Raw genomic sequence first — 23,295 nt, 5'->3', positions numbered from 1 at the left:
GCCGCCTACTGCAGGGGAGAAGAATCGGTGAAGCCGACGTCCCAACTCCTTCCTCAACCGTTTGGTTTTTCCTTCCTTTCTTGTGCTTCCTCAGATTCAGAACGTGTGGCGGGAAGCCGTCTGGACTTCGGAGCACCATGGAGCTTGAAGAAGGTTGAGCTATCGCTATGATACTGTCGTTACGACAGTAATACTTGTAACGGACTGGCAAATTTTGCAACTTGTATTTTGTAAATGGCGGTTCTCGCTGAGCACGTGGATCAGTAGATGGTCAGTGCGGCAGGATGTGGCTCTACCGGTCCACGTCACCAACTCAGTGGACCATCATCTCGAAAAAAAAACTGAGGATCATCTGGTAATGATTGGCGCGGTTGATATGTCCCCCCAAAAAAATATGGAAGAATTCCATAAGAGACACCAGCTTTCCATTTGCATATGGACTGAGCGAGAGTGTGGCAGGACATCTCTACCAGCAGGATTCCAGTAGCTGTTGCCCGTTGGTTTGCCCTAGTGGCAACTCAGCGGCTCAGCGCCATTGAGGCGTGACAGCTTTCCCTTCCACAATAGACATGGCACGTCTTCCCTGAAAACCTTGACAGATCGGTACTTCCTCTAATTCTCTGTCAAATGAGTTAATGATCATGTGTTGGCACCCTTTTTTTCATATTTGTCCGTCTGGCAATAATCAAGGTATACTGGTACAAACGAAGTGACATTATTGAACTTGAATTAATGCCAGTCGCATTCAACGAAATGTGATCGAAAAAGAGAAATTATTAAGGGGGTGATGTTGTGATACTGTGTTGCCAAGTATGGTAGAGGATGAGGTGACAATTGGTTGCATCATTCATGCGGGACTCACTAGAGGAAGCGATCAAACCAATCACTCGCTTTTTTCACCATGTTTACTGTCATTTGATGACCAATTCCAGGCTCCGCAATGAACTGAAAGAGAGAAAATGTTAGTAACTCAAATAGTGAAAGTTCATGTTTTAGAAAACTAGAGCTGAGTCTGTTCAAAATTCCAGGCTACAGCATCGAATACGCGTATCAGAAAAGAGGAAGCAAAATTTCAGAAATAACACAATGAAGGAAGCGTCGCAAGGGTAATATCCACCAGCATGAGAGAAGGCGCCGCATTAATAATAATCATCAGGAACAATGATTGCTACAGTCTTCAGGTACTCAACCTCCCATCCTCCTAGTACGCGGACGCCTAAACACCATAGTCCCCCACCACTCAGCATTCAAATAGATGCTGACTTCCCTTTAAGACGGAAATCATATACAGCCATACAAGAGTCAAGATCTCAAGCAGGGGTTCCTAAAATTGCTAGTGGACCAGGCATAGCTCGGTCAGTGCTACTTCTCTGTCAGTCACCATAAAAAAATCAACTCCGCATGAGGCCAAGGCATTATTTCAAAGAATATTCTGACTTGCACTCATAAAATACATGAAGATATAAAAAAAAGCTTGATTTTTTTTTTGTTGAACAAGCACCAGCATCACTCCTTGTAATCTTGATGCAGCCAATATATAATTTGCATGCATCAGACCTTTACTGGGAGAACGTCCCAAAGTCTATTAGCTTCTCTCAGATAGCTCTTAGCTGGGCCCAGATTAAGTATGTTACGAGTATTGCCCCCCTCCCTCCCTCAAGTTGGCAGGACTGCCCGTCATTCGTTAGGATTATAATAGCGCTGAATGATTATTTGAAACCAAATAGTAAAGTTTTCTATGAGTCCAAACTAAAAGGAGTGGTCTCAAAAGAAGGTTGGAAGAGACAGCATGCACACTACCATGAACTTCTCCGCAGAACCAGATTCTTCATAAGCCTTAGCAGCCCTTGAACTAGGTTCTTCTAAACCAGAAATGGGGCATCGAGAGTCCTCAGCACCTGCAAGATAAATGAAGTACATGCATCAAAAAAATATACTATGTACTGAACTAAGTTATGCTACTTTTGGTGATCAGGTACTAAAAGTAGTTATTTGGCCCAACCACAAAATCCAAACATAATGCAGATAAGACATTGGTGTGATAATGAAAGAAAAGGTGATCACCGTCTTATGTAATATGGAGCACGTATTAACCAATCGAAAGAAATTGAGCAAATATGTTTGACTTACCGTTTAGAAGGAGTAAAGGCCGTGGTGCAATCAAAGGAAGTGAATAGGGGGCATCAAATTGAGAGTCCAGACCCGGTGCTATCTTTTCCCAAACCTGGTAAAATATGTCAATACACAATTGTAAAAAGGCCCATAGGATTCATCAGAAACAAGGAGTCAAATAAATCAAATGCTCACCTTTTCAACAACTTCTGTATCTATTTCGCTCTTTCCTAGATCAGTTCTTGCTTCTTGAAGAGAAAACGACAGTAAAAAAACAAATATTCACATGCAAATGTCTGTATCAGTATAACATTTTTCTTACGATTCCATTGACACAAGCATCGGCTATTAAATAGGTGATACAAAGAGACAATGCATGGAGTCTCACCTTCAAATAAAGGTTTGATGCTATTTACTCTAGCTTGCCACATGTTATTATCAATGGCCCATCGGAATCCCTAAAGTCATAAAAAGGATACAACTTTACACAGCACATCATAAAACTTTGTGCAGTATCTATATCTATAAATTTTATGCAGAACAACAGTACCTGAACACCAATTATAGGAACAGTGACACTATACCGTGTGTCCACAAAAGCAGAGAACCATGCATGCATTCCTGTTTGCTGTCAAAATTAGTTAAATAAGTTCATAATCTAATTCGATATAATGTTGCATACATGATCTGCAATACCTCCAAGCGATTCACCAGTAATCCCAATCCGACAGGGATCGACATCCTCCCTCTCGCTAAGGTGGTCTCCAAGCTTTATCAAGTCCCACACCTACATATGTCCAAATCTGGTTAAGATCCCCCATTGACATAAAATACATATTAAAAACAAAATAACTATCACATTTCTAAGTATGATATATCAGTTCATAAGGCATGATACAGTCATGTTACGAGAAAAGAACAGAAGATCAAATCCAGAATCAAACTTAAGGGTCAATCCAACTAAGGTAGGGAGCTCAATGTCACGTGACTTAACTTTATGAACTGGCAATAGAATATAGTACCGTGTCAAAAATAAAAGGCATTGTATCCCCATTCCGCCAAGCTGATTTCAGTGCCTGAGTTTAAAAGTGAAAGTAGCAAACAGGATCAAACCAAACAAAATAAATGGGTACAACTATCAAATTTAATGAACACAAATATGATTTAAGATGGGCCCATGGCTAAGTAGGTTACGTCTATGTAAGTAGTCTCATTGCTGGCCCGTTCACCATGATAGCGAGAGTCAATAGCAACAGAAATGTAACCCCTGGAGGCATATGCCTGCAAAAGCAAAGTCATCAAACAAATAATAGATTAGCGCACTACATAGGGTGTGCACTTCTTAACACAGAGTTCAAATAAGAGGTTATTTTACCTCAAGCAGCGGGCGCAGCCATTCTTTACATTTGTAAGAGCTGTGCAGGAATACAATAACTGGTTTTCTTTTAGGGACATGGTCATTAAGTTTCAGCAGCAGTACAGGTAACCGTCCTTGTTCACCTAGCTGTTTGAAAAAGGTTACGCAAGTTCTTCTGTTTAGGGAAAGAGAGGCAAATTTGTCTATATAAAAAAGAGGAAAAAGTCTAAATTACTCCCCCGCAACTATAGCCAAAGTCCGGATAACCCCCTAAACTATAACTTGGTTCAGTTTACCCCCTAAACTATGCCATTTAGTTCATTTTACCCCATAATACAATTTGTTTTTTTTGTTTCTTTATACACAAGTTGAATTTTAATTTCAAATTTTGTAGGATAGTAGTGGATATCATAATGAATATTTAAAAAAGTTGTTAGAATTTTTTCATCGTTATTTTTCATATAGTTTTGAACTCCATTGATTAATTTATTATTAGTTATCCTAACCTATCAAAATAATGATAAAAAACTATGATGTATTTTTTCTAACATGTTTTATGATGTGTACTATCATCTTGTAAAATTTCAACTTAAAACACCACCTATGCATGGAGAAATAAAAAAGACAAATTGTATTAGGGGGTAATTTGAACCAAAAGAAATAGTTTGAGCGGTAAAATGAACCAAACGACAGTTTAGAGGGTTATCCAGACTTTGGCTATAGTTGAGGGGAGTAATTTAGACTTTTTCATATAAAAACATGTTTCATTAAAAATAAAAAAAGAAGAACCAAGCAAGTGTGTGTTGATTCCCGAGTAGTGTGGGAATGCATGCGAGTCTGGATCTAAGAACCCCACAAAAAAGGGTACCAAGAATGATATCCCCCCCCCCATCCCCCATGTGCAGCAAACGTAGACTATTAATGCTCTTATACTGCCTCTTGAGACTGCTTAGATGCGATTGGCTCCTATAGGCTACAGGCCACAAGTTAAAGCTTAAGTTACCAAACTGAATATGGACACTTGCAGAGAAATAATTACATCCGAATCCGATGCACTAATATGGACACGTACCTCAGTAATTAAGTAGAAATTTTCTTCAACCAGCTTCTCCTTGAAGTTCTCTACCTCTTTCCTCAGGCATGACTCCATTGGCACCGCCTAATATTCCAAATATAACAAGCAATCAGTAAAGATCATGTTGCTCATGAAAGATTTTCATTCAATTCAAGGATCCTGACATCCATGGGCCCGGGAAGTTTTTGGTATATTGGGTTCCTCACTGGACTCCCCTTCTCCACCGAGAGAGGCACTGATGCAAAACAACACAATGAAAAGCCAGCCATTCATCAGAACAATTATAACGGCATTATGTTCAGGTATGATATATTCTTTGAAGAATTCAGTTTGTAGCATGCAATATAATTAGTGAGCTTATACTTTGCAGCATCTCAACGAGTCAAAACTGCTAAAAAGATCCAACATAAACTGTAATTGCCAAGAGCATACTAGGGAAGTAACAAGGTTGACTCTGAACATTCAAACTCCATCGCCTGAGATACTCCAAGTACAACAGCAATCAACACCAATCACATCACAGTCACACTCACGAAGACCTTCCTTCCAATCTAGGATCCTGACGTCCCTGGACCCCAGAGAGGCAGAGACCCTCGGTACATCAGGTCCTTCACTGGACACTCCCTGGCTCCACCGAGAGTCAAGAGGCACCAATGCAAACCAATCCAATCAAAAGCTAGCCATCCACTTATCAGCAAACTTGAACCCCCAGTAGTCTCGAATACCACATACTATCTCTGAACAATTTAGTTTGTAGCATGAACCGTGATTACTGAGCATCTGGAAAGGTCAAATCCACGCTAACAGCTAATAAATCCTAGCTAAATTTGTATTTGACCCGAGTTGCCTACAGCAAGCTTGAGTCTGAACACCCAAATCCCATCCCGAAATCTCCGTGCAGTAGAGGGAGAGAGGCTGACCTTGGAGGTCGCGGCGGCGGCTGAGCAGGACCTGGAGGAACTCCGACCTGAGCCCCGCGCTGGCGTCGGCAGAGGCGGAGGCGGCCATTTCTCTCCCTGGAAGCGCAGCGCCCGGGGCTCCGGCGGTGGCGTCGCGGCTGCTGGTACTAGGATTCTCCTTGGTGCGGAGCCGCTGCAGCTGCTGCCGCTCTGCCACCAGGTACCCGCCCCGCACCCTCCTCGAGACGGGCACGTGCGCGAGGTCAGCGCCGGAGCACGCGAGGAGCACGTGAGCCGTGATGACGGCCCTCCTCGGCAGCATCGGCAACGATCCCCTGCGCGCCCGCGCCGTGTGCGCACCGCTGTGCGGCGGGCGGCCCGCGCTGCGCGGCGAGGAGAAGAAATAGCGGATAAGGAGCGGGCGGCGCTCACGGCTCGCCGGGGCGGGCGGCGCGACGCGATGCGCGCGCACCGCGTCGCCATCGAAGCCGCGCCGCGTTGCGTGCGGATGGAGGTGGGACGCCGTGCCCATGGAGAATTGGGCCGTGTTCAGATGGAACGAAAAAAAATTTCGACGTAATCTTGCTAAGTTGAAGTACTAAATGAAATTTATTTATAAATTTTTTTACACAGATGAATTGTAAATCGCGAGACGAATCTAATGATGCTAATTAATTCATAATTAACTGATGGTTACTATAGTAATATTATTGCAAATCATGGATTAAGTAGGCTCATTAGATTCGTCTCGCGATTTACTGTCCATTCATGCAAAAAGTTTTATAAATAGACTTCATTTAGCACTTCATGTATGTGTCAGAAATATTCGATGTGATGTTTTTTTTATGTTTACGGGATTTACGGAGATGGCTCCCGTTTCGTGCCGTGCTGTCTGCTGACGGGATCTATGAGAAACTGGACCCGTTTCGTTGTCCACGGTCAACCCGTGACCGTGAGATCAATATAGATCATCGTGGATATCCTTTTTCGACTTTTCCTAAAAGCCATGCGCGGCGCGGAACCGCGTTGCCATTTTTCTGGTTGCAGTTGCAGCTGCAGATTGGATTCCATACGGTTTTATTGCATTGGATCACGCATATGTCTCTGCATAGTCTCTAGTCTTTAGCAACTACGCACCACCTAATGATAAAAAAATACGCACCACCTATATGTCTCTGCATAGAAACATTGCTTAGCTAAGTTAAGTGTTGTTTGGTTGCCAAAAGTCCCTACACTATTTTTAGTCCATAGACTAAAAACTTTAGTCCCTACCTGTTTGGTTCCAAGGACTAAAAGAGACTAAATGTCATTAAATGAGTGCACAAAGTATCATATTACCCCTAATATGCATGCATCCAAGAGGTATGGACCAGGGGTAGGGGTGGGATAGTAGGTCTCATGTAGACTAAAAGTTCTAAAAAGCTCCTCAAGAGGGGTTTCTCATTCTTTAATCCTAAACAATATTTTAGCCCCAAAAAATCTCTCCTGTTTGGTTCTTTAGCCCCTAAAGTCCCATGGACTTATACAAAAGTCTCATGAAACAAACAGGGTCTTAGTTGCTTTCATAAGAGCCAAGCTCCTCCTCCTCCTCTCTCTCTCTCTTCACAAACTCTCTTCACATGAGCAAAAATAATGGTTAGTTTTACCCGCAAAAAATCATGGTTTGTTTGGCACCCTAACTATATGCTCATCACTGTTCTATTTTTACGACATATAAATCTATCATTGTACTTGCAGAACCCTTTCCCCCCTCACCCTTCACATTGATTATGAAGAATAGCCAAACCTTGCCTTGCTAGGATGCTAGTAGATCCGAACTCCATGTTCGCATCATGCATCAGAGCAAAGTAGTATTTCTAATATACACTAATAAATCAGTAATACTTTGCAGAATTGTCTCACGGATTGTATATTGATTTCGAGCCTTCTATGACTCACCCAAGTGAATCCCGCCCGTGGAAAAAAGACTCATCGATTCCAATTTCCAAACCATCTCCATAACTCCATTACATACTGCATGCATGATGCACACAGCACTCCCGGAGGAGGCCACTAAACTTCAGGGTTTACTTTGACAAGGAAACGACCTTTTGCTCTCGCTCAGAACTTCAACAAGTTCAAATAGTGCCTTCAATGAGAAAACAAGCAGGAACAGGTTCTTCTATATGTGAGAGGTAAGCAGAGAAGCTTCCAGAGGCCATGTTTGGTTTCCACCCTCAAATTCTTTTCACAAAAAGGCGAAAGGTTGGGTAGCTGAGTTGGCTAACCCAACCTGGTAGCGTTGCTCCCACGAGGTCGTGAGTTCGAATCCTAGCTGGGACGAATTTTCACTCGTGGGTAAAAAAATCCTCTTGTTGTGCTCGCTGCAAGGCTTGGCCCTCTCGGGCATGGGCCATGGTTCGGGGGTTTTTCCGCGACCGGATGAAACCGTAGCTTCCTCTTAATGAAAAACGGTGAGGTCCGTTCACCCCGGCCGCATTTTTTTTATTCTTTTTAAAAAAGCCGAATGTATGTATGGAGTACTAAACGAAATTTATTTGCGAAACTTTTTCACGGATAGGTGTAACTTTTCAAGACGAATCTAATGACCCAAATTCCGCCATGATTGGGTACAGTGATGCTACAGTAACCAACTCTAATCATCTTCTAATCATGCGTCAAAGATCTTATTAGCTACATCATATACGACAGTACCATGATTGTGGAGATTGTTTTGTAATTAGACTTTATTTAATATCTCTAATTAGTGGTTAAAGAGGAAAGAAAATTTCATCCCTAACCAAACAAGGCCCGAATGGGCTCTGTGGATATTTCTGTAAAAAGAAAAAAAGGGCCTGATTCTTCACGAACTGCAGCAAACCCAATCGAGCTCGGCGGGCCCACCAATAATCCGGCCTCTGGGCCCACCACCAATCAGGGTTCCTACTTGGCACTTGGCAGAGACGAGAAACCGCTGGACAGAGAGATGCTTCCCCTTCCCCAGACTCCGGCCGGGGTCTCGTCAGGTCGTCTCCTCGTAGTCGCCACTGTAACACCCCCGATACTCCGGCCATTGGGATGGAGACTCCGGGCGTGAAATTTTTATTTTCATAATTTAATTATTTGGACTCCACAATTATTTAAATAGAAAATATCACTCTCTCTCACTCACTCTCACTCTCTCCCGTGACCTCTCTCTCCCTCACCTCCCTCACGAGCTCTCCCTCTCCCCAAGCTCTAGATTCCGAAATCTTTCATTTCAACTTGATTCCAAGGCCAATGGAACTTCACTCGACGTGGGGGACCATCTTCTACAAGTATTCCACCTTGGGGCGACATCGTTTTCGAGTTTTCTTGCAAGAGAAACTAGCTCAAGGTACTAGAAGCTAGGGCTCGTCGATTTGGTTGTTTTAGGATGTTCTAGGTGATTTCCTTTGGTCAATCAACTCTATATGCATTCCTCAACTAGGATCTAAAATTGTTTTGATTTTTGTGGTTTGGTTTTGTCACAATCAAAATTTCAGTTTTTGGGGCGAAAATACTGTCAAACCCGGAGACTTCGGGTATACGCCCGGAAACTCCGGGTTTTGAACACTCCGGGCGAAACTCCTGGTATAAGCCCGGATACTCCGGGTTTGGGATACTCCGGGGGAAACTCCGGGTATAGGCCCGGAAACCCCGGACTTGGGGGTCCACATACTCCGGGTATTCGTCCGAATACTCCGGATTTTTGGGGAATGTTTTGGGGCAGGGAATGCAATTTTTGTGTAATTTACTTGCGGTTGCATCTAGTCATTGGCTATTTTAAGATTGCAACCCATGCATGCATTCTCATATCATTATGCATACGTATAGCAGCCGCGGCAGAGGAGGTCGTATACGAGGTGGTTGCGGAGCCACAGGAGCTCCAGGGGCAAGCCCCGCAGCAGGAGGATCGTGGGGAGTCGGCCCAAGGCCCAACTCACCCCAGTACTGAGCAGCAGACGCAAGACAAGCCCCAGTGCATATCCTTCTAATTTTAAATTATGACACATATATATGTTTCTATTACTTGTGCATTAGGTGTCGGGATTATCTGGAACCCTAGTTGCATGATCCCTAGGATCCCCTGAGTTATACTAGTATGTATAGGACGATAGAAGTGCTATGCTTAATAGTCTCGATAGAAGTCGAGTGACTTTTGTCACCCGCGAGATATAGGACATTTAGAAGTCGAGTAATTTCCGGTTACTCGCGAGAATTAGGATATATTTACATTCCAGTACATGAGTTGTTGAATTTTGACATGGAAAGTTGGAGACCCGGGCGAGGGAAAGTTAGCCCCGTCTGTATCGGTTACGGACCGTTCGTTGTCTGGCCCTGTGATCGAGTTTGAATTGTACTAACCGCATGCCGGGAGTAGGAGGTAGTCGAAACCGGTAAACCGAGTACTACTTTGCTTCGAAAGTACAGAAACCTACACCCAACTCCTGGGGCGAGTCGAGTAGTCGCGGAGAATTGGGTTGCACATGTTTAGTTTTGGTGGTTTCACGTTGAGCTCGGCTGACCATATATCGTTGGGCTGGTTCCTGTAGTTCGAGGCGGGGAGGGGAATGGTTGTCATGTATAGTCCGACGGGGCAAATACGTGCCGTGTTGGTTAGGTCCATTTTGCAAGGTTAAATCGGATCGATTCGCCATTAGTCGCTCTCGGATATGAGCACCTTGATCGCAGCACCGCATCGTAGAGATACTATATGGAATTTGGATTATACATTTATGATGATGGTTACATTGAATTATAGTATGTTTGCTCTACCATGTGTGCTCTAGTTGGTTTAGGCAAATAGTAGATTATAGTTAATCTATATAGAACCTGGAGCTAAAATATTAAAAATAAGGATCCACCTTTTAGATGCTTTTTCTGCAAAATAAACCATCAGCCAAATGTCTTGCATGTCTAGTTATGTGGGCTAAGTTATACCCACTGGTCGGATAAGTCTTGCTGAGTATTAATATACTCAGGGTTTGTTGTTTACCCTGTTTCAGGTATAGAGCTACCTAGGGTTCCCATTGGTGGGTTCGATGTGGCGCCTTGTCTTCACGTCTCGGTAGTTCTCGATTTATTTAGTGTGTTCTATTTATTCTCTAGTAAAAATGCTCTGTAAGTTAGATTCTCTTCCGATGTTATCTTTTCTTTTGCAAAGTTTAAATTTAAAGTTATTTTATAAAAGTTTTAATATTATTTACTATTTTTGTAATATTTTCGTATTGCTGGTACCTTCTGCGCTCGCATTCGTGTGGGACTTCTGGTGTGTTTCGATCGGCCTGTGGGTTAAAAACGGTCTGTTAAATTACACTTAATTAAACTAATACGCCAAACGATATCGGTTATATTTAATTAAGTGTTTTAACTCGGCGGCTCCGTCACAGCCGCCACCGGGGCCGCACCACCACCAGCATCCGCCGGGGCTGCCCAAATGCGCCTGCAGTCGCCTTAGCGCCACCCCGTCCGCACAGTCACGCGATGGAGGCGGACGAGCGGGCGGAGGCGGCGCGGCGCGCCAAGGAGGCCGGCAACGACGCCTACCGCAAGTCCTTCCTCGAGACGGCCGTCGAGCACTACACCCGCGGCGCGCTCCTCGACCCCGGCGACATCTCCTTCCTCACCAACCGCGCCGCAGCCTACCTCAAATTGTGCAAGGTCTATCTCACTCTCTCGCGCTCCCCCCCCCCCCCCCCCCTTCTCCGTTCCGATTCCCAAACCATCCCCGACGACACGGGCGCCCCCGCTCTGGGTCTTTTTCAGTACAAGGACTGCGTAAGGGACTGCGACGACGCGGTGAGGCGCGGCAGAGAGCTCGGCGCGGAGAGCAAGCTGATCGCGAAGGCGCTGTCGCGGAAGGCGTCGGCGCTGCTCGAGCTCGCGGACTGCGCCGGGGACTACGCGCCGGCGATCAGGGCCCTGGAGCAGTCGCTGGCCGAGCACTACTGCGAGGAGACGCTCGACAAGCTCGGCGAGGCAGAGAGGAAGAGGAAGCAGGTGGAGGAGCAGGAGCGACTGGATCAGGAGGCCGCCGACCACGACCGCGAGAAAGGTTTGGATGGTGCTCGATTACAGCATTGTTGAGTAGAGAAATGTGAAATTAGACAATGCTAGTGGATTGCATTCGTTTACCAATCACAAATGCAGCACACATTTTGGGGCGACAATAATATAAAATACTCTCAGAGAATTCCAAGTACGTTGTGATACGTCTCCTAGTAATCTGTGTTTTTTAAGCCTCATATACCAAATTCCTACATAGTTATATGCAATTGGGGTATTTTCCGCAAAAAAAAATGCAATTGGGGTATGAAACTGCTGCTTTGGGTGTAAAATGCTGCAGGTAATGAATTTTTTAAGCAGAAGAAGTACCATGAAGCAGCAATGCACTACACTCGAGCTATGAAAATGTGCCCAAAGGATCCAAGGGTAAGCATACTGGTTATTCGACTGTTTTTTTTTCTCTAAAATGAAGCCAACTCCAGATCCTAAGTAAAGCAGTACCTCTTATGAAATTAGAGAAAATTTTGATAAATTAAATTTGCAATGGTAAAACATCATCTATGAACAGTCATATTTGGCATGCTTTGTTCTCAGTAAAGACATGTCCTGTAGCTGCCCTCTTTTTTTTTTTTGGCTCTCCTCGTCGTGGTCGAGCAATTCGTTTTATGATATATAACTGATCTTTCAGGCGTTTAGCAACAGAGCTCAATGCCACATCTATCTGGGAGATTTCCCTCAAGGTCTTGAGGATGCAGAGAAATGTGTCGAACTGGATCCGACTTTTCTAAAGGGCTATTTACGTAAAGCTAAACTTCAGTTCCTGATGGAAAGATATGAAAATGCTCTGGCAACTTACCTAGAGGGTTTGAGGTGTGACCCAAATAATCTGGAGGTTCTTGATGGCTTAAGAAGGTAGCTTTCCAGTTCCATTCTAGCCTTCTTGACTCATGACCTGATGATTTGAACTAACATTGCATTTGTTTGAACTAGATGTGCAGCATGCATTAAGAGGGCTAATGGGAGCGATTTTGAGCTTAAGGAATTGAAAGAGATGTCAGTAAGTATAGTTCCTTAATTAGAAAGAATTTTCCATGATTGCCTTTTTTTCCCCCTGGTCCTGCTTGTGTGGGTTTTCTGTGGCTGGTAATCCTTGGTGTAACATATAAACTGTGCCTTCTGGAAACAAAGGAATGCATTGATTTTTGAGGGAGTCAGACCTTCCATTAACTCATGGGCCTCTCACTTTGTTGAGGAGGTCAGGCTGCAATCTCACAGACTAAATCCTAGCAGTAGGGATGACTTTCTGAATTGAGTTAGCACTGTACAGTAGTTACCATGTGTAACATCTGAAGTTTCTTACTCCCTAGGGATTGTTTCATCCCCGTGCTTTGTACAGTTTTGTTTCTATTTTCTTTATTTTAATAAAATACCACAGTGGGGGCCTCCCCTGCTGTACAGTTTTAAAAAAACACATAAACTGCGCCTTGATGAACAAGGTGCATATTAAGAAGTAGCACTCCAAAACCGTAAACATGCTCTATTAGGATCACAAAACATACTCAATAAAAGCCTGCTAACTAATGATTAGATTGAACAAAAACTAAATAAAACACTCATCATAATGTCACTTGCTTTTTTCATGCTTCATGCCCCCACCACCATATTTTTATGTTTTTTCTCTGTTTCTGATCTGCTCGAGCTCAAGCCTTGTGCAGTTGCTAGCTGCATATCTAACTGACGCACAAGTGTCAGTTGCATGCTAATGTTATTTTGAGGCACAGTTTTTTGTTTCACTCCCTCACCTTGACTCCACCGTGCCTAAACTCAATGTAGAATAACTATGAAGTTGTTAACAAATGCAAGCAAAAGGATGCATTTTCAATTAAATTGCATTTCCTAAATAACCCTCTTTTAATGGCCCTTCCAGGGAAATTTTCAATCAGAAAATGATTTGTGTAAATTTGAAAAAGTGATGGAGCAAGCTGCAATATTCAAGAAGGAAGCTTCTGACGAGCGTCTGATGCGCATAGAATCTGAACGAATGGTAATTTTTAGTACTATGATTCGCTCAAAACTATTATAATCTTTTTTTGTGTGGCAAAAAGTTGAATTATCTGGATTGGTGATCAAAGATCATCATCAATTCATTTTTTTCCCAATAGAATTATCATGTAGAGTAAGAATAAATATATTTACTGTTGAATAGCCATGTCAGTCTTGTCTTTTGAACATTCTTTTATTTTCATGGTAGGCTTTTATAGTTTTATCCCCAAAAAAAAATCCAGGACATGAGCAAGTTGTCCTTAACAAAGTTTCCAGGATGCTGTTCTTACTGAACCATAAGATATCTATCTCAATATTGGATGAGAATGGCTTTTCCCCCTGCAGGCTAGAACAATGGAGGATCATCTTTCAGGGGTACACCAAGAGTTGGAACGACTTAAAAAACAACACGCTGAGGTCATAGAGAAACTTGAGAAGGCCAATGAGCATCTACAAGGTCAGCTCTCTGAATCCAGAGGACAGTATGAACGGCTTCTATCAGAGCATGATCACTTGCTCCGCGAGAGGAATCATGCTGTCCGGGAGGTTCAAGAGTTGCGTCAAAAAAGAGGCCAGATGCTTTCAGTATTGACTACATCAATGCACTGTGAATTTTCATCATCTGAACTGGAGTGTGCTACTGAAAATTTCAGTAGTTCGCTTAAAATTGGAGAAGGTGGGTTTGGATGCGTGTACAGAGGTACCCTCCGGAACATGAAAGTTGCAATAAAGGTGTTGAAACCTTATAATTTACAGGGACAATCACAGTTCGAGCAAGAGGTAGTCCAATTCAATTCATTCTGAAAACTAAATTGTCTTTATCAAAGTTAAAGAAAGGCTTGATCTCTAGTTCCTTTTAAGCTTACAAATGAAACTAAAATAGAAAATGTACTTTGAAAGCACACTTTACCCATGAAAGAATGCTTGAATGGCTTGTTTTGGTTTTCCTGCTGCAGGTTGCTATCTTGAGTAGAGTGAGGCACCCTCACCTTGTAACTCTGTTAGGAGCCTGCTTGGAGTCATCTGCACTTGTATATGAGTTCTTACCAAATGGAAGCCTTGAAGATTTTCTTGTTTGTGCAGAAAAGAGACTCGATCTACCCTGGCAGACTCGCATCCGAATTATTGCTGAGATTTGTTCAGCATTGACCTTTCTGCACAAGAATAAACCACACCCTGTTGTTCATGGAGATCTGAAACCTGCCAACATCCTTCTTGATGTTAATTTAGTCAGTAAACTTAGTGACTTTGGTATCTCTCGCCACCTGTTGCAGTCAAGCCCCAACAACACTACCATGTATCTCACCATGCATCCCATGGGAACCCTTCAGTACATGGACCCAGAATTTTTTGCCACTGGAGAGCTGACATGTCAATCCGATGTTTATTCTTTTGGGATTGTGGTCTTGCGCCTTTTGACAGGAAGGCCTCCTGATGGTATAAAGAAGATTGTGGAGGATGCCATGGTCAAAGGCGACCTGAACTCAGTTGTTGATACCTTAGCAGGAGAGTGGCCTGACGTGTACGCCCAACAGCTAGCACACCTTGCTCTCAGTTGCACAGAGACAAGCCGGAAGTGCCGTCCTGATCTTTCAGTCATGGTGTGGGGAGTGGTTGAAGCGATTAGGGATGCTGCAACCATACTGACACCGTCGGCCTCATCTTCTAGATCAGTATCTGATGAAAACTGCACACCGTCATATTTCATCTGCCCTATATTTCAGGTGAGTATAATGACGACTTTTTGCGCCTTCACCTGGCTTTCCCCAGCTCGTGAACAAATGTATGGATTGTTGCACTGAAGAACCGAATATTAAGCTGAATGTGTCTTCTGCTTTTGTTCTTTCGTGAAAATGCGCGCAACACATGAACAACTCCCTTTTCTTCTGATGACTAACCATTACTACTTTTGTGATCTTATTTCAGGATGTCATGAACGATCCACACATCGCAGCGGACGGATTCACCTACGAAGCCGAGGCCATCAGGAGCTGGCTCGATGGAGGCCATGACACGTCACCGATGACTAATATGCGACTGGAACACGACGAGCTCATTCCCAATCGCGCGCTCCGTTCCGCCATCCAGGAATGGCTCCAGAAGCATAATGTGACCTTGTAGTCTGTTGGGTGCTGCGTGCTTCTCCAGTTCTCCGCCACCAGATATCTGTTCGGTGCCCCCTCTACCAATGCGTTGGTCCTGTCGAGTTGAATTGCTGCTCACGTAGAGCTAACTTTCTTTTCCTTTTGAACTGTAGAGCTAACATTCAACTAGCTGCAATAGTGTACTAGCATTGTATGCTTGTAGCCTGTATTGATTAAACTCAGGGGCGGAGCCAGGATTGAAACATAGAGGGGGCCAATTTACTAATACCGACAATCAGAAGGGGCCACACTTTATTAATGAGCAACATTAACAATGAGACTAGAGGATTTTATGTGTAGTTACACCAACGTTAGGGGGGCCATGGCCCCTGCCCGCCCGCCCCCTGTCTCCGCCCCTGATTAAACTTAAGACAGTGATGCCTGCCAAGACCTGCATGCACTGTTTAGGCCCGGAGCTAAAAGACATATTTGCCTATTATCCAACTACGTCATTAGCTCATCATTCATCAGATGTCACGATGTGCTGCCAGGGTAAAGTTCTTTTTTTTTTCGTGCATGATTTGGTCCATCTGGACCTACCAAACGAAAAATGCCACGGGCGTCCTGAAAAATGGGCCATGGCACGAGGACGGAGCGCGGATAGTTGTACGCAAAAGATTCTTCCTGAACTGCAGTAGCAAAGCCGTAGGACCTGCTGCTACCTACAGTGGGCTCGTGGCTGCACAGAGGAGGTGGGCCCACTCCCTCTCCCCAGGTCCCACTTGGCAGTAGATGAAGACAAACCGCCGCGCGGAGCAGATGCTCCCCAAACTCCGGCAAGGGTCTCGTCCAGCCGCTCCCTCCTTGTCGCCGCCGCACCATCAACCCGCCGGCAGCCCGGCAGCCGCCAAATGCGCTGACGGCCACGACCCCCCTCCATTCCGTGCCCTCGCCGGCCGCTGACGACGCTTCGAGAAAATTTTCAGTACCATGAGTGCGTGAGGGACTGCGACGAGGCCGTGAGCGCGGCAGGGAGCTCAGCGCCGCCGACAACAAGCTGGTCGCGAAGGCGCTGTCGCGGAAGGCGTCGGCGCTGCTCGAGCTCGCGGGCTGCGCCGGGGACTACGCGCCGGCAGTCAGGGCCCTGCAGCAGTCGCTGGCCGAACACTACAGCGAGGAGACGCTTGACAGGCTCGGCAGGGCGGAGAGCAAGAGGAAGGAGCTGGAGGAGAAGGAGCGACGGGGCCAGGCCGCCGACCACAACCGTGAGAGAGGTTTGGCCGTCTGGGTGCTGCTAGATCATGGTTTCTTTGAATGGGGAACGCCTATGTTGCCCGGATACGCAGATACGGATACCGGTATGCGATACGGGGATACTCCGATACGTTATTTTTCCAAAAACAAGGATACGGGATACGCCAATATATATATAAATAAAAATAAATAAAAATTTCAGGAACTAGAATGTGAGAAAATAGAAGCTCCAGGGACTATAATGCGTCATAAACTCATATATTCATATGTTCTATAAAAAAGAAAGACGCAAAGGAAAAAAGAACCAACCTTATCTTATTCTTACATGTTCGTCTGTTCCACGAATGGATGTCGGTCGTCTTCTTCCCCAACCTCCGGCACTCTCTCTCTTTCTCTATGTATCCCACGAGTATCCCGCTCGGCCACCCACGCACGCCTCATATTTTTATTATTTTTATCCGAGGCGTGGGCGGGTGGCCAAGCGGCGGTGACAGCAAGGGAGCCGTGCGAGGCTGCTGCGGGCCTGCGGCTACGCGGGTGGGGATGAGAGGGTGGCACAGCTGAACGGAGGACCTTTATACAAAACGATTGAGTGGTGTTGTTAGGGCTTGAAGGTATCGGACATGTATGCACATGTATCCCACGAGTATCCGATTTATTTTTATTATTTAAAAATACCTAAATAGTCTGATACTTACGGGATACGTATCCGAGAGTATCCGTGGAGTACGGATATCCGATACCGGTATGTGAGTTTTGCGAACTATCCGCGTATCATAGGGAACGCAGCAGGTTATGCTATCTGAGGGTTCCCATTTGATGTGACCGAACGACAGAGAGCACAAAAGAAAGGGACGAGTCGATACTACACACGGTTCCTAGTAGTCTGTGTTTTTAAAGCATCATATATATATCTGATTGTGATATACAACTGCTGCTTAGTGTGCACAAACATTGCAGGCAATGAATCGTTCAAGCAGAAGAAATACCATGAAGCAGCAGTGCACTACACTCAAGCTATGAAAATGAACCCAAAGGATCCTAGAGTAAGCATTTTGGCTACTACTCTGTTTTTCCTTCTCAAATAAATATAGGACTATAGATCCTTGGTAAAATCTCACTTCTTTTTATATTGGAGCGATTTCTTCCAAACTAAATTTACATTGGTAAATCAAATATGCCCTCTATGATCAGGCATATTTGGCATGCATTGTTCATTTTATTGTCATGTCCTTGGGCTTCCCCTTTTCTCCTTGACACGCTCAGATACAGTAATTTGTTGTTTTGATGTCTTCTATAGCTATAGTAATTTGTTTTGATGTCTTCAATATCTGATCTTTCAGATTTTTAGCAACAGAGCTCAATGCTACATCTATCTGGGAGCTTTACCTCAAGGTCTTGAGGATGCAGAGAAATGCATTGAACTGGATCCTACTTTTCTGAAGGGCTATGTGCGCAAAGCTAAAGTTCAGTTCCTGATGGAAGATTATGAAAATGCTATGGCAACTTACCAAGAGGGTTTGAGGTGTGACCCAAACAATCCGGAAATACTTGATGGCTTAAGGAGGTAGATTTCCAGTTCTCTTTTCGCCTTCTTGACATGATTTATTTGAAGTGACATTTTGCTTGTTGTTCTAGATGTGAAGCACGCATTAAGATGGGTCATGGGGGTGCTGATCTTGAGTACTTCAAAAAGATGTTTGTAAGTCTAATTCCTTTGATAGACTGTCAATCATTACCTTTTTTTCTGCAAGCCTAATTCAATAAGCACCCTACCTCAGTCTCTTACTATTTCAAGGTGCAACTAAGGGGACATGGGTGTTTAGAGGGTATATCCATTTATGCAATAGACTTCGTTCTTCTTTCCCGGGGTGGGTGCGGTTATTTATACTGCTATCCTTTCAGGGAGGTTTTCACTCAGAAGACGATTTTCATGGAATCCAAAAGGCCATGGCTACAATGTTCACAAAGGAAGTTTCTGAAGAGCCATTGTGGCGTACAGAATCTGAACTACTGGTAACTCTGTAACATGATGAGTTACTGAACTCTTGTCATCTAAACAATTTCTTTAAGCAACAAGTTACATTATCTTCGATTCCTTTACCGAATAGTTTGAACTTGTTAAACACAAACAAACTTCTTACTATTCCTACTCCAAGAAATGGACAAGTTTGCATCAGAACACTGTTTATATTCCTATGGTAGATTGGCAGTCATATGAGACCATTTTCCATTTTCACGGTAGTGTCAAATTTTCCAATTGATAAACTATCCAAAATGAATACCTGTTTAATGGTCATTCCAGGGAGAATTTTGTACAGAAGATGATTTGCATAAATTCCAAAAAGCAACGGATCAAGCTGCAATATTCAAGAAAGAAGCTTCTGAGGAGCGTTTGAGGCGTATCGAATCTGAACGAATGGTAAATCTTGAATAGGATTTGCTGAAGTATTTTCTAAATAATTCATTGCAGCCAAAGATAAATTATCTCGATCAAAGGCCGATATCTCATCCAATCATTTCTTTCCCAATAGTTTGATCATATTAACTACAGAACAAACTTCTCTTATATTGTCGCTACTGCTGCTCCAAGAGATGGGCAGGCTTGCAACAGACCACTGCCACTGCGTTTACTCCCGATGTGCCAAGCCCATGGCAGCCATATGAAAATTTTTATTTACAAAATCTAGGATGTTAGCTGCTAAATCTTATAGCAAAACTAATAGGCTGTCATGTTATATGCAGTCAAAAGCCATCTATCTGAATGTTATGAATACGAATGGTTCGGTTTTTAATTTTTCAGGCTAGAACAATGGAGGACTCGTATTTAAACCAAGTCCAACAAAGGAAAGAAACTGAGGAGTTCCTTTCAAGGGCACAACAAGAGTTGGAACGGTTTAAAATACAACATGATGATGTCACTGAAAGACTTCAGAAGGCCAATGAGCGTCTACTAGGGCAGCTCTCTGAATCCACAGGACAATATGACTGGCTTCTATCAGAGCATGATCACTTGCTACATGATAGGGATCGTGTAGTTCATGAGGTTCAAGAGTTATGTCAGAGAAGAGGGCAAATGCATTCGGTTTTGGTTACATCAACATACTCTGAGTTTTCATCATCTGAGCGTCTACTAGGGCAGCTCTCTGAATCCACAGGACAATATGACTGGCTTCTATCAGAGCATGATAACTTGCTACATGATAGGGATCGTGTAGTTCATGAGGTTGAAGAGTTATGTCAGAGAAGAGGGCAAGTGCATTCGGTTTTGGTTACATCAACGTACTCTGAGTTTTCATCATCTGAACTGGAGTCTGCAACTGAAAATTTCAGTAGTTCCCTGAAGATTGGAGAAGGTGGGTTTGCTTGTGTGTACAGAGGTATCCTCCGGAACACGACAGTTGCAATAAAGGTGTTGAAACCTGATTGTTTACAGGGAAGGTCACAGTTCGAGCAAGTGGTAATTTACGCATCTCATCCTGAAATCTTACTTTGCCCATGTCACACTGAAAAAAAAGAGTTGATCTCTAGCTCCATTCCTGTTCAAAACTGGAGGTAGAGAACATTTTAAAAGGATGTCTCGCTCTATGAATTATGAATAGTTTATTTCGGATTTTTGTTGCAGGTTGCTATCCCGAGTAGGGTGAGGCACCCTCACCTTGTAACTCTATTGGGGGCATGTTCAGAATCATCTGCACTTGTCTATGAGTTCTTGCCAAATGGAAGTCTTGAAGATTTTCTCATGTGTGCAGATAAAAGGAAAACATCGCTATGGCAGATTCGCACCCGAATTATTGCAGATATATGTTCAGCACTGATCTTTCTGCACAAGAATAAACCACACCCAGTTGTTCATGGTGATCTGAAGCCGGCCAACATCCTTCTTGATGTTAACCTAGTCAGTAAGCTTAGTGACTTCGGCATCTCTCGCCTCCTGATCCAGTCCAGCACCAGTAACACTACCCTTTATCACACAATGCATCCAGTTGGAACCCCCTTGTACATGGACCCAGAATTTCCTGCCACTGGAGAGCTGACACCTCATTCTGATGTCTACTCTTTTGGGATCGTGGTCTTGCGCCTTCTGGCAGGAAAGCCTCCTGTTGGTATTAAGAAGATTGTGGAGGATGCGATGATGAAAGGTGACCTGCACTCAGTAGTTGATTCCACAGCAGGAGAGTGGCCGGATGTGCACGTGCAGCAGTTAGCACACCTTGCTCTCAGTTGCATGGAGCTGAGCCGGAGGTGCCGTCCTGATCTTTCAGGCGAGGTGTGGAGAGTAGTTGAGGCGATGCGGGATGCTGCGACGAGTAAACCTTCAGCCTCATCTTCTAGACCAGTGTCAGATGAAAACTGCACACCTTCATATTTCATTTGCCCTATATCTCAGGTGTGTATAACATGGATTTATTGCGCCTTCAGCTCGCTTTCCCCAGTTCGTGAACAGATGTTTGAATCGTAGCACTGAAGTATCTGATATTGAGCTAAATGTGTCGCCTACTTTTGTTTTTTGCGAAAAGAAAAAAAAAGCATCACCATGAGTATAGCTTTATCTGATGACTAACCATTACTTCTGTGGTCATATTTCAGGATATCATGAACGATCCACATATCGCAGCTGACGGATTCACCTACGAAGCTGAGGCCATCAGGAGCTGGCTCGACAGCGGCCACAACACGTCTCCGATGACCAATATGCGACTCGAACACGACGAGCTCATTCCCAATCGCGCTCTTCGTTCCGCCATCCAGGAATGGCTCCAGCAGCAGAATTTGGCTTAATAACCTGTTGGGTTGCTGCGTGCTTCCCCGTTCAAAGTCGTGACAGAATAACTCTGTAATTTCCTTGCTCATCAACTTCTGGAACCCGTGTGGCTTTAACATTCAACTAGAACTAGTTGTAACAGTGTACCATGTAATCGTTGTAAGTTTGCGCTCTGTAGCCTTAGACAGTGATGCCTTCCTGCCATCCATACCCTGTTTAGGTCCAGAGTTTAAGATATCCGTCATACGTTGTTATCTGTGCAGATTGTAGTCTGGTGGGGCCAGACTTCCAGTTGTTCATAGAGATCTGAAGCCTACCAACATCCTCCCTGATCCAGACCAAAACCGACAAATTGTAGCACTGAACCAGTGGGAACTGCCTTGTACCGGAATTTCTGGCCACTAGAGAGCTGACACCTCGCTCCGATTTTGTCCTTTTGGATTGTGGTTTTAAGCCTTTTGACAGGATTGCCTCATGATGGTATAAAAAAGGATGCGGCCTGATTCATTCAGATTCAGGAGCTGGCTCAGCAGCGGCCAGCGGCCACGACACGCCTCTGCTCCGCCATCCGGGAATTGGAATTGCTCCAGCAGCAGAGAACGGCCCTTTATTCAGAGTCCGTTCCATGCTCGGTTTGCTGCTGGTTTTGCTGCGTGCTTTCCCTTCTCCAGAAACCCACAACCAGGGGTGGTAACGGATCATGACTCAGTGGTCTCTTCACAATCTAATTTGACTGGCTGTTTTAAAACCTGACCCTTAATTATCTATGTCAGATTTGAAGGTCCACAACCAAAGTACCCCCGGTCCTGGCTTTCTGACTGGTTGAATTGCGACTGCCGCGTACAGCTTCAGCGTTCAGCGAGCTGGCCCCTGGAACAAGGGTGCGGCTGTGCGACTGTGCCCATGACGACATGTAGCTGGAGTTGCTAGAGTTCAGGCCCAGCGTTTAGGGGGTAGCCCAGGCGCTATTCCGGCAGGTTTTTGCCAAAAGATCCAGCTCTGCACGCCGCTGGCGCGGCTGATGCAGCGGGCAGCAGCAGTAGAGCGCTGCTGGCCCCTGTGGCTCGGTGCTGGCTGACTGCTGACCAGCACGTGCTTGCGTTGGAGCAGCTTTCTGACGAACCGTGTTTGGGCTTTGGCATTGATCATTGATGCCCCCCGGACAGGCGGTCTTCTTCCCTCATCCTGTGATAATGGCTGCCACCCAGTCAGTGGCCGTCTCGCCGACGCGCGCTGTAGCCACAGGAGGACAGGAGAGCGCGGGAGCGTCGTTTGCTCGGCAGGCTCTCGATGGCAAAGCGGATGCCCCGGCCGGCGGCCACGGCCAGGCCACATGTTGCGCGACGCGACGCCCAGGCACGGCACGGATACGCCTAGAGTGATCTGGTTTAAGTTTACTACTACTCGCGCCATTATTGGAGCAGGGGGAGCTGGGAGAGAGGCCGGCCCGGACGGCAGAGATGAGCGGTGAGTGAACCTAAACCGGCTGCCTCTGCCTGCGCCGCGGGGTGGGAGCAAGGTTTTAAATAACCGGCTATAACTTCCGCTATAGACCACTATAACTTCTAGAGAGGGCGGCCGCTATGGCATTTAGCCCGCTAAACGCTGTAACGGCAGCTCTGCCGCTAAACCTCTTAGCCGGCGATTTAAAACCTTGGGTGGGAGTGGGAGTGGGAACGCCAGGTTTTGTGCCCCCGGTG

General features: G+C 44.8%; 2 protein-coding genes across 7 annotated transcripts; one reads left to right on the top strand and one right to left on the bottom strand.

Moving 5' to 3' along the window:
- Positions 1-616: 616 nt before the first annotated feature.
- On the bottom strand, positions 617-5,990 carry LOC120702711. Its single transcript, XM_039986627.1, has 13 exons — positions 5,465-5,990; positions 4,709-4,779; positions 4,542-4,628; positions 3,488-3,616; positions 3,307-3,393; positions 3,135-3,188; positions 2,809-2,899; positions 2,663-2,733; positions 2,501-2,570; positions 2,308-2,360; positions 2,131-2,224; positions 1,801-1,898; positions 617-945 (listed from the first exon to the last, which is right to left on the bottom strand). The coding sequence occupies exons 1-13, from the start codon at positions 5,973-5,975 to the stop codon at positions 862-864; spliced, it is 1,500 nt and encodes a 499-aa protein (XP_039842561.1). The 5' UTR covers positions 5,976-5,990; the 3' UTR covers positions 617-861.
- A 2,417-nt stretch (positions 5,991-8,407) lies between these two features.
- Positions 8,408-21,727, top strand: LOC120702709 (U-box domain-containing protein 70-like). 6 transcript variants are annotated; one of them, XM_039986625.1, is made up of 10 exons: positions 8,408-8,465; positions 10,833-11,104; positions 11,210-11,498; positions 11,790-11,875; positions 12,138-12,361; positions 12,440-12,506; positions 13,377-13,493; positions 19,634-20,290; positions 20,456-21,220; positions 21,421-21,727. In XM_039986625.1, the coding sequence occupies exons 2-10, from the start codon at positions 10,928-10,930 to the stop codon at positions 21,610-21,612; spliced, it is 2,574 nt and encodes an 857-aa protein (XP_039842559.1). In that variant the 5' UTR covers positions 8,408-8,465; positions 10,833-10,927; the 3' UTR covers positions 21,613-21,727. The 6 variants fall into 6 exon arrangements, with proteins under 6 accessions (XP_039842559.1, XP_039842554.1, XP_039842556.1 ...); XM_039986620.1 differs by lacking the exons at positions 8,408-8,465; positions 19,634-20,290 and adding an exon at positions 13,838-14,272 and having other exon boundaries at positions 10,875-11,104; XM_039986619.1 differs by lacking the exons at positions 8,408-8,465; positions 19,634-20,290; positions 20,456-21,220; positions 21,421-21,727 and adding exons at positions 13,838-14,272; positions 14,449-15,216; positions 15,419-15,914 and having other exon boundaries at positions 10,894-11,104.
- Positions 21,728-23,295: the final 1,568 nt, after the last annotated feature.

This window comes from Panicum virgatum, chromosome 4K, assembly GCF_016808335.1.
Source record: "Panicum virgatum strain AP13 chromosome 4K, P.virgatum_v5, whole genome shotgun sequence".
Taxonomy (NCBI): domain Eukaryota; kingdom Viridiplantae; phylum Streptophyta; class Magnoliopsida; order Poales; family Poaceae; genus Panicum; species Panicum virgatum.
The sequence above is the reverse complement of the archived record's forward strand: the minus strand, read 5'-3'. Positions and strand labels throughout refer to the sequence as shown.

Bases quoted from the DNA above. Each gene is read 5' to 3' on its own strand.
- LOC120702711 (XM_039986627.1), bottom strand. From the start codon at position 5,975: ATGGGCACGGCGTCCCACCTCCATCCGCACGCAACGCGGCGCGGCTTC. The intron at 3,617-4,541 runs GTACGTGTCCAT...TTTTTCAAACAG, and splicing joins ATTTCTACTTAATTACTGAG to CTAGGTGAACAAGGACGGTT. The intron at 2,361-2,500 runs GTGAGACTCCAT...TTTCTCTTCAAG, and splicing joins CATCAAACCTTTATTTGAAG to AAGCAAGAACTGATCTAGGA.
- LOC120702709 (XM_039986625.1), top strand. From the start codon at position 10,928: ATGGAGGCGGACGAGCGGGCGGAGGCGGCGCGGCGCGCCAAGGAGGCC. The intron at 11,105-11,209 runs GTCTATCTCACT...GGTCTTTTTCAG, and splicing joins CCTACCTCAAATTGTGCAAG to TACAAGGACTGCGTAAGGGA. The intron at 12,362-12,439 runs GTAGCTTTCCAG...TGTTTGAACTAG, and splicing joins GTTCTTGATGGCTTAAGAAG to ATGTGCAGCATGCATTAAGA.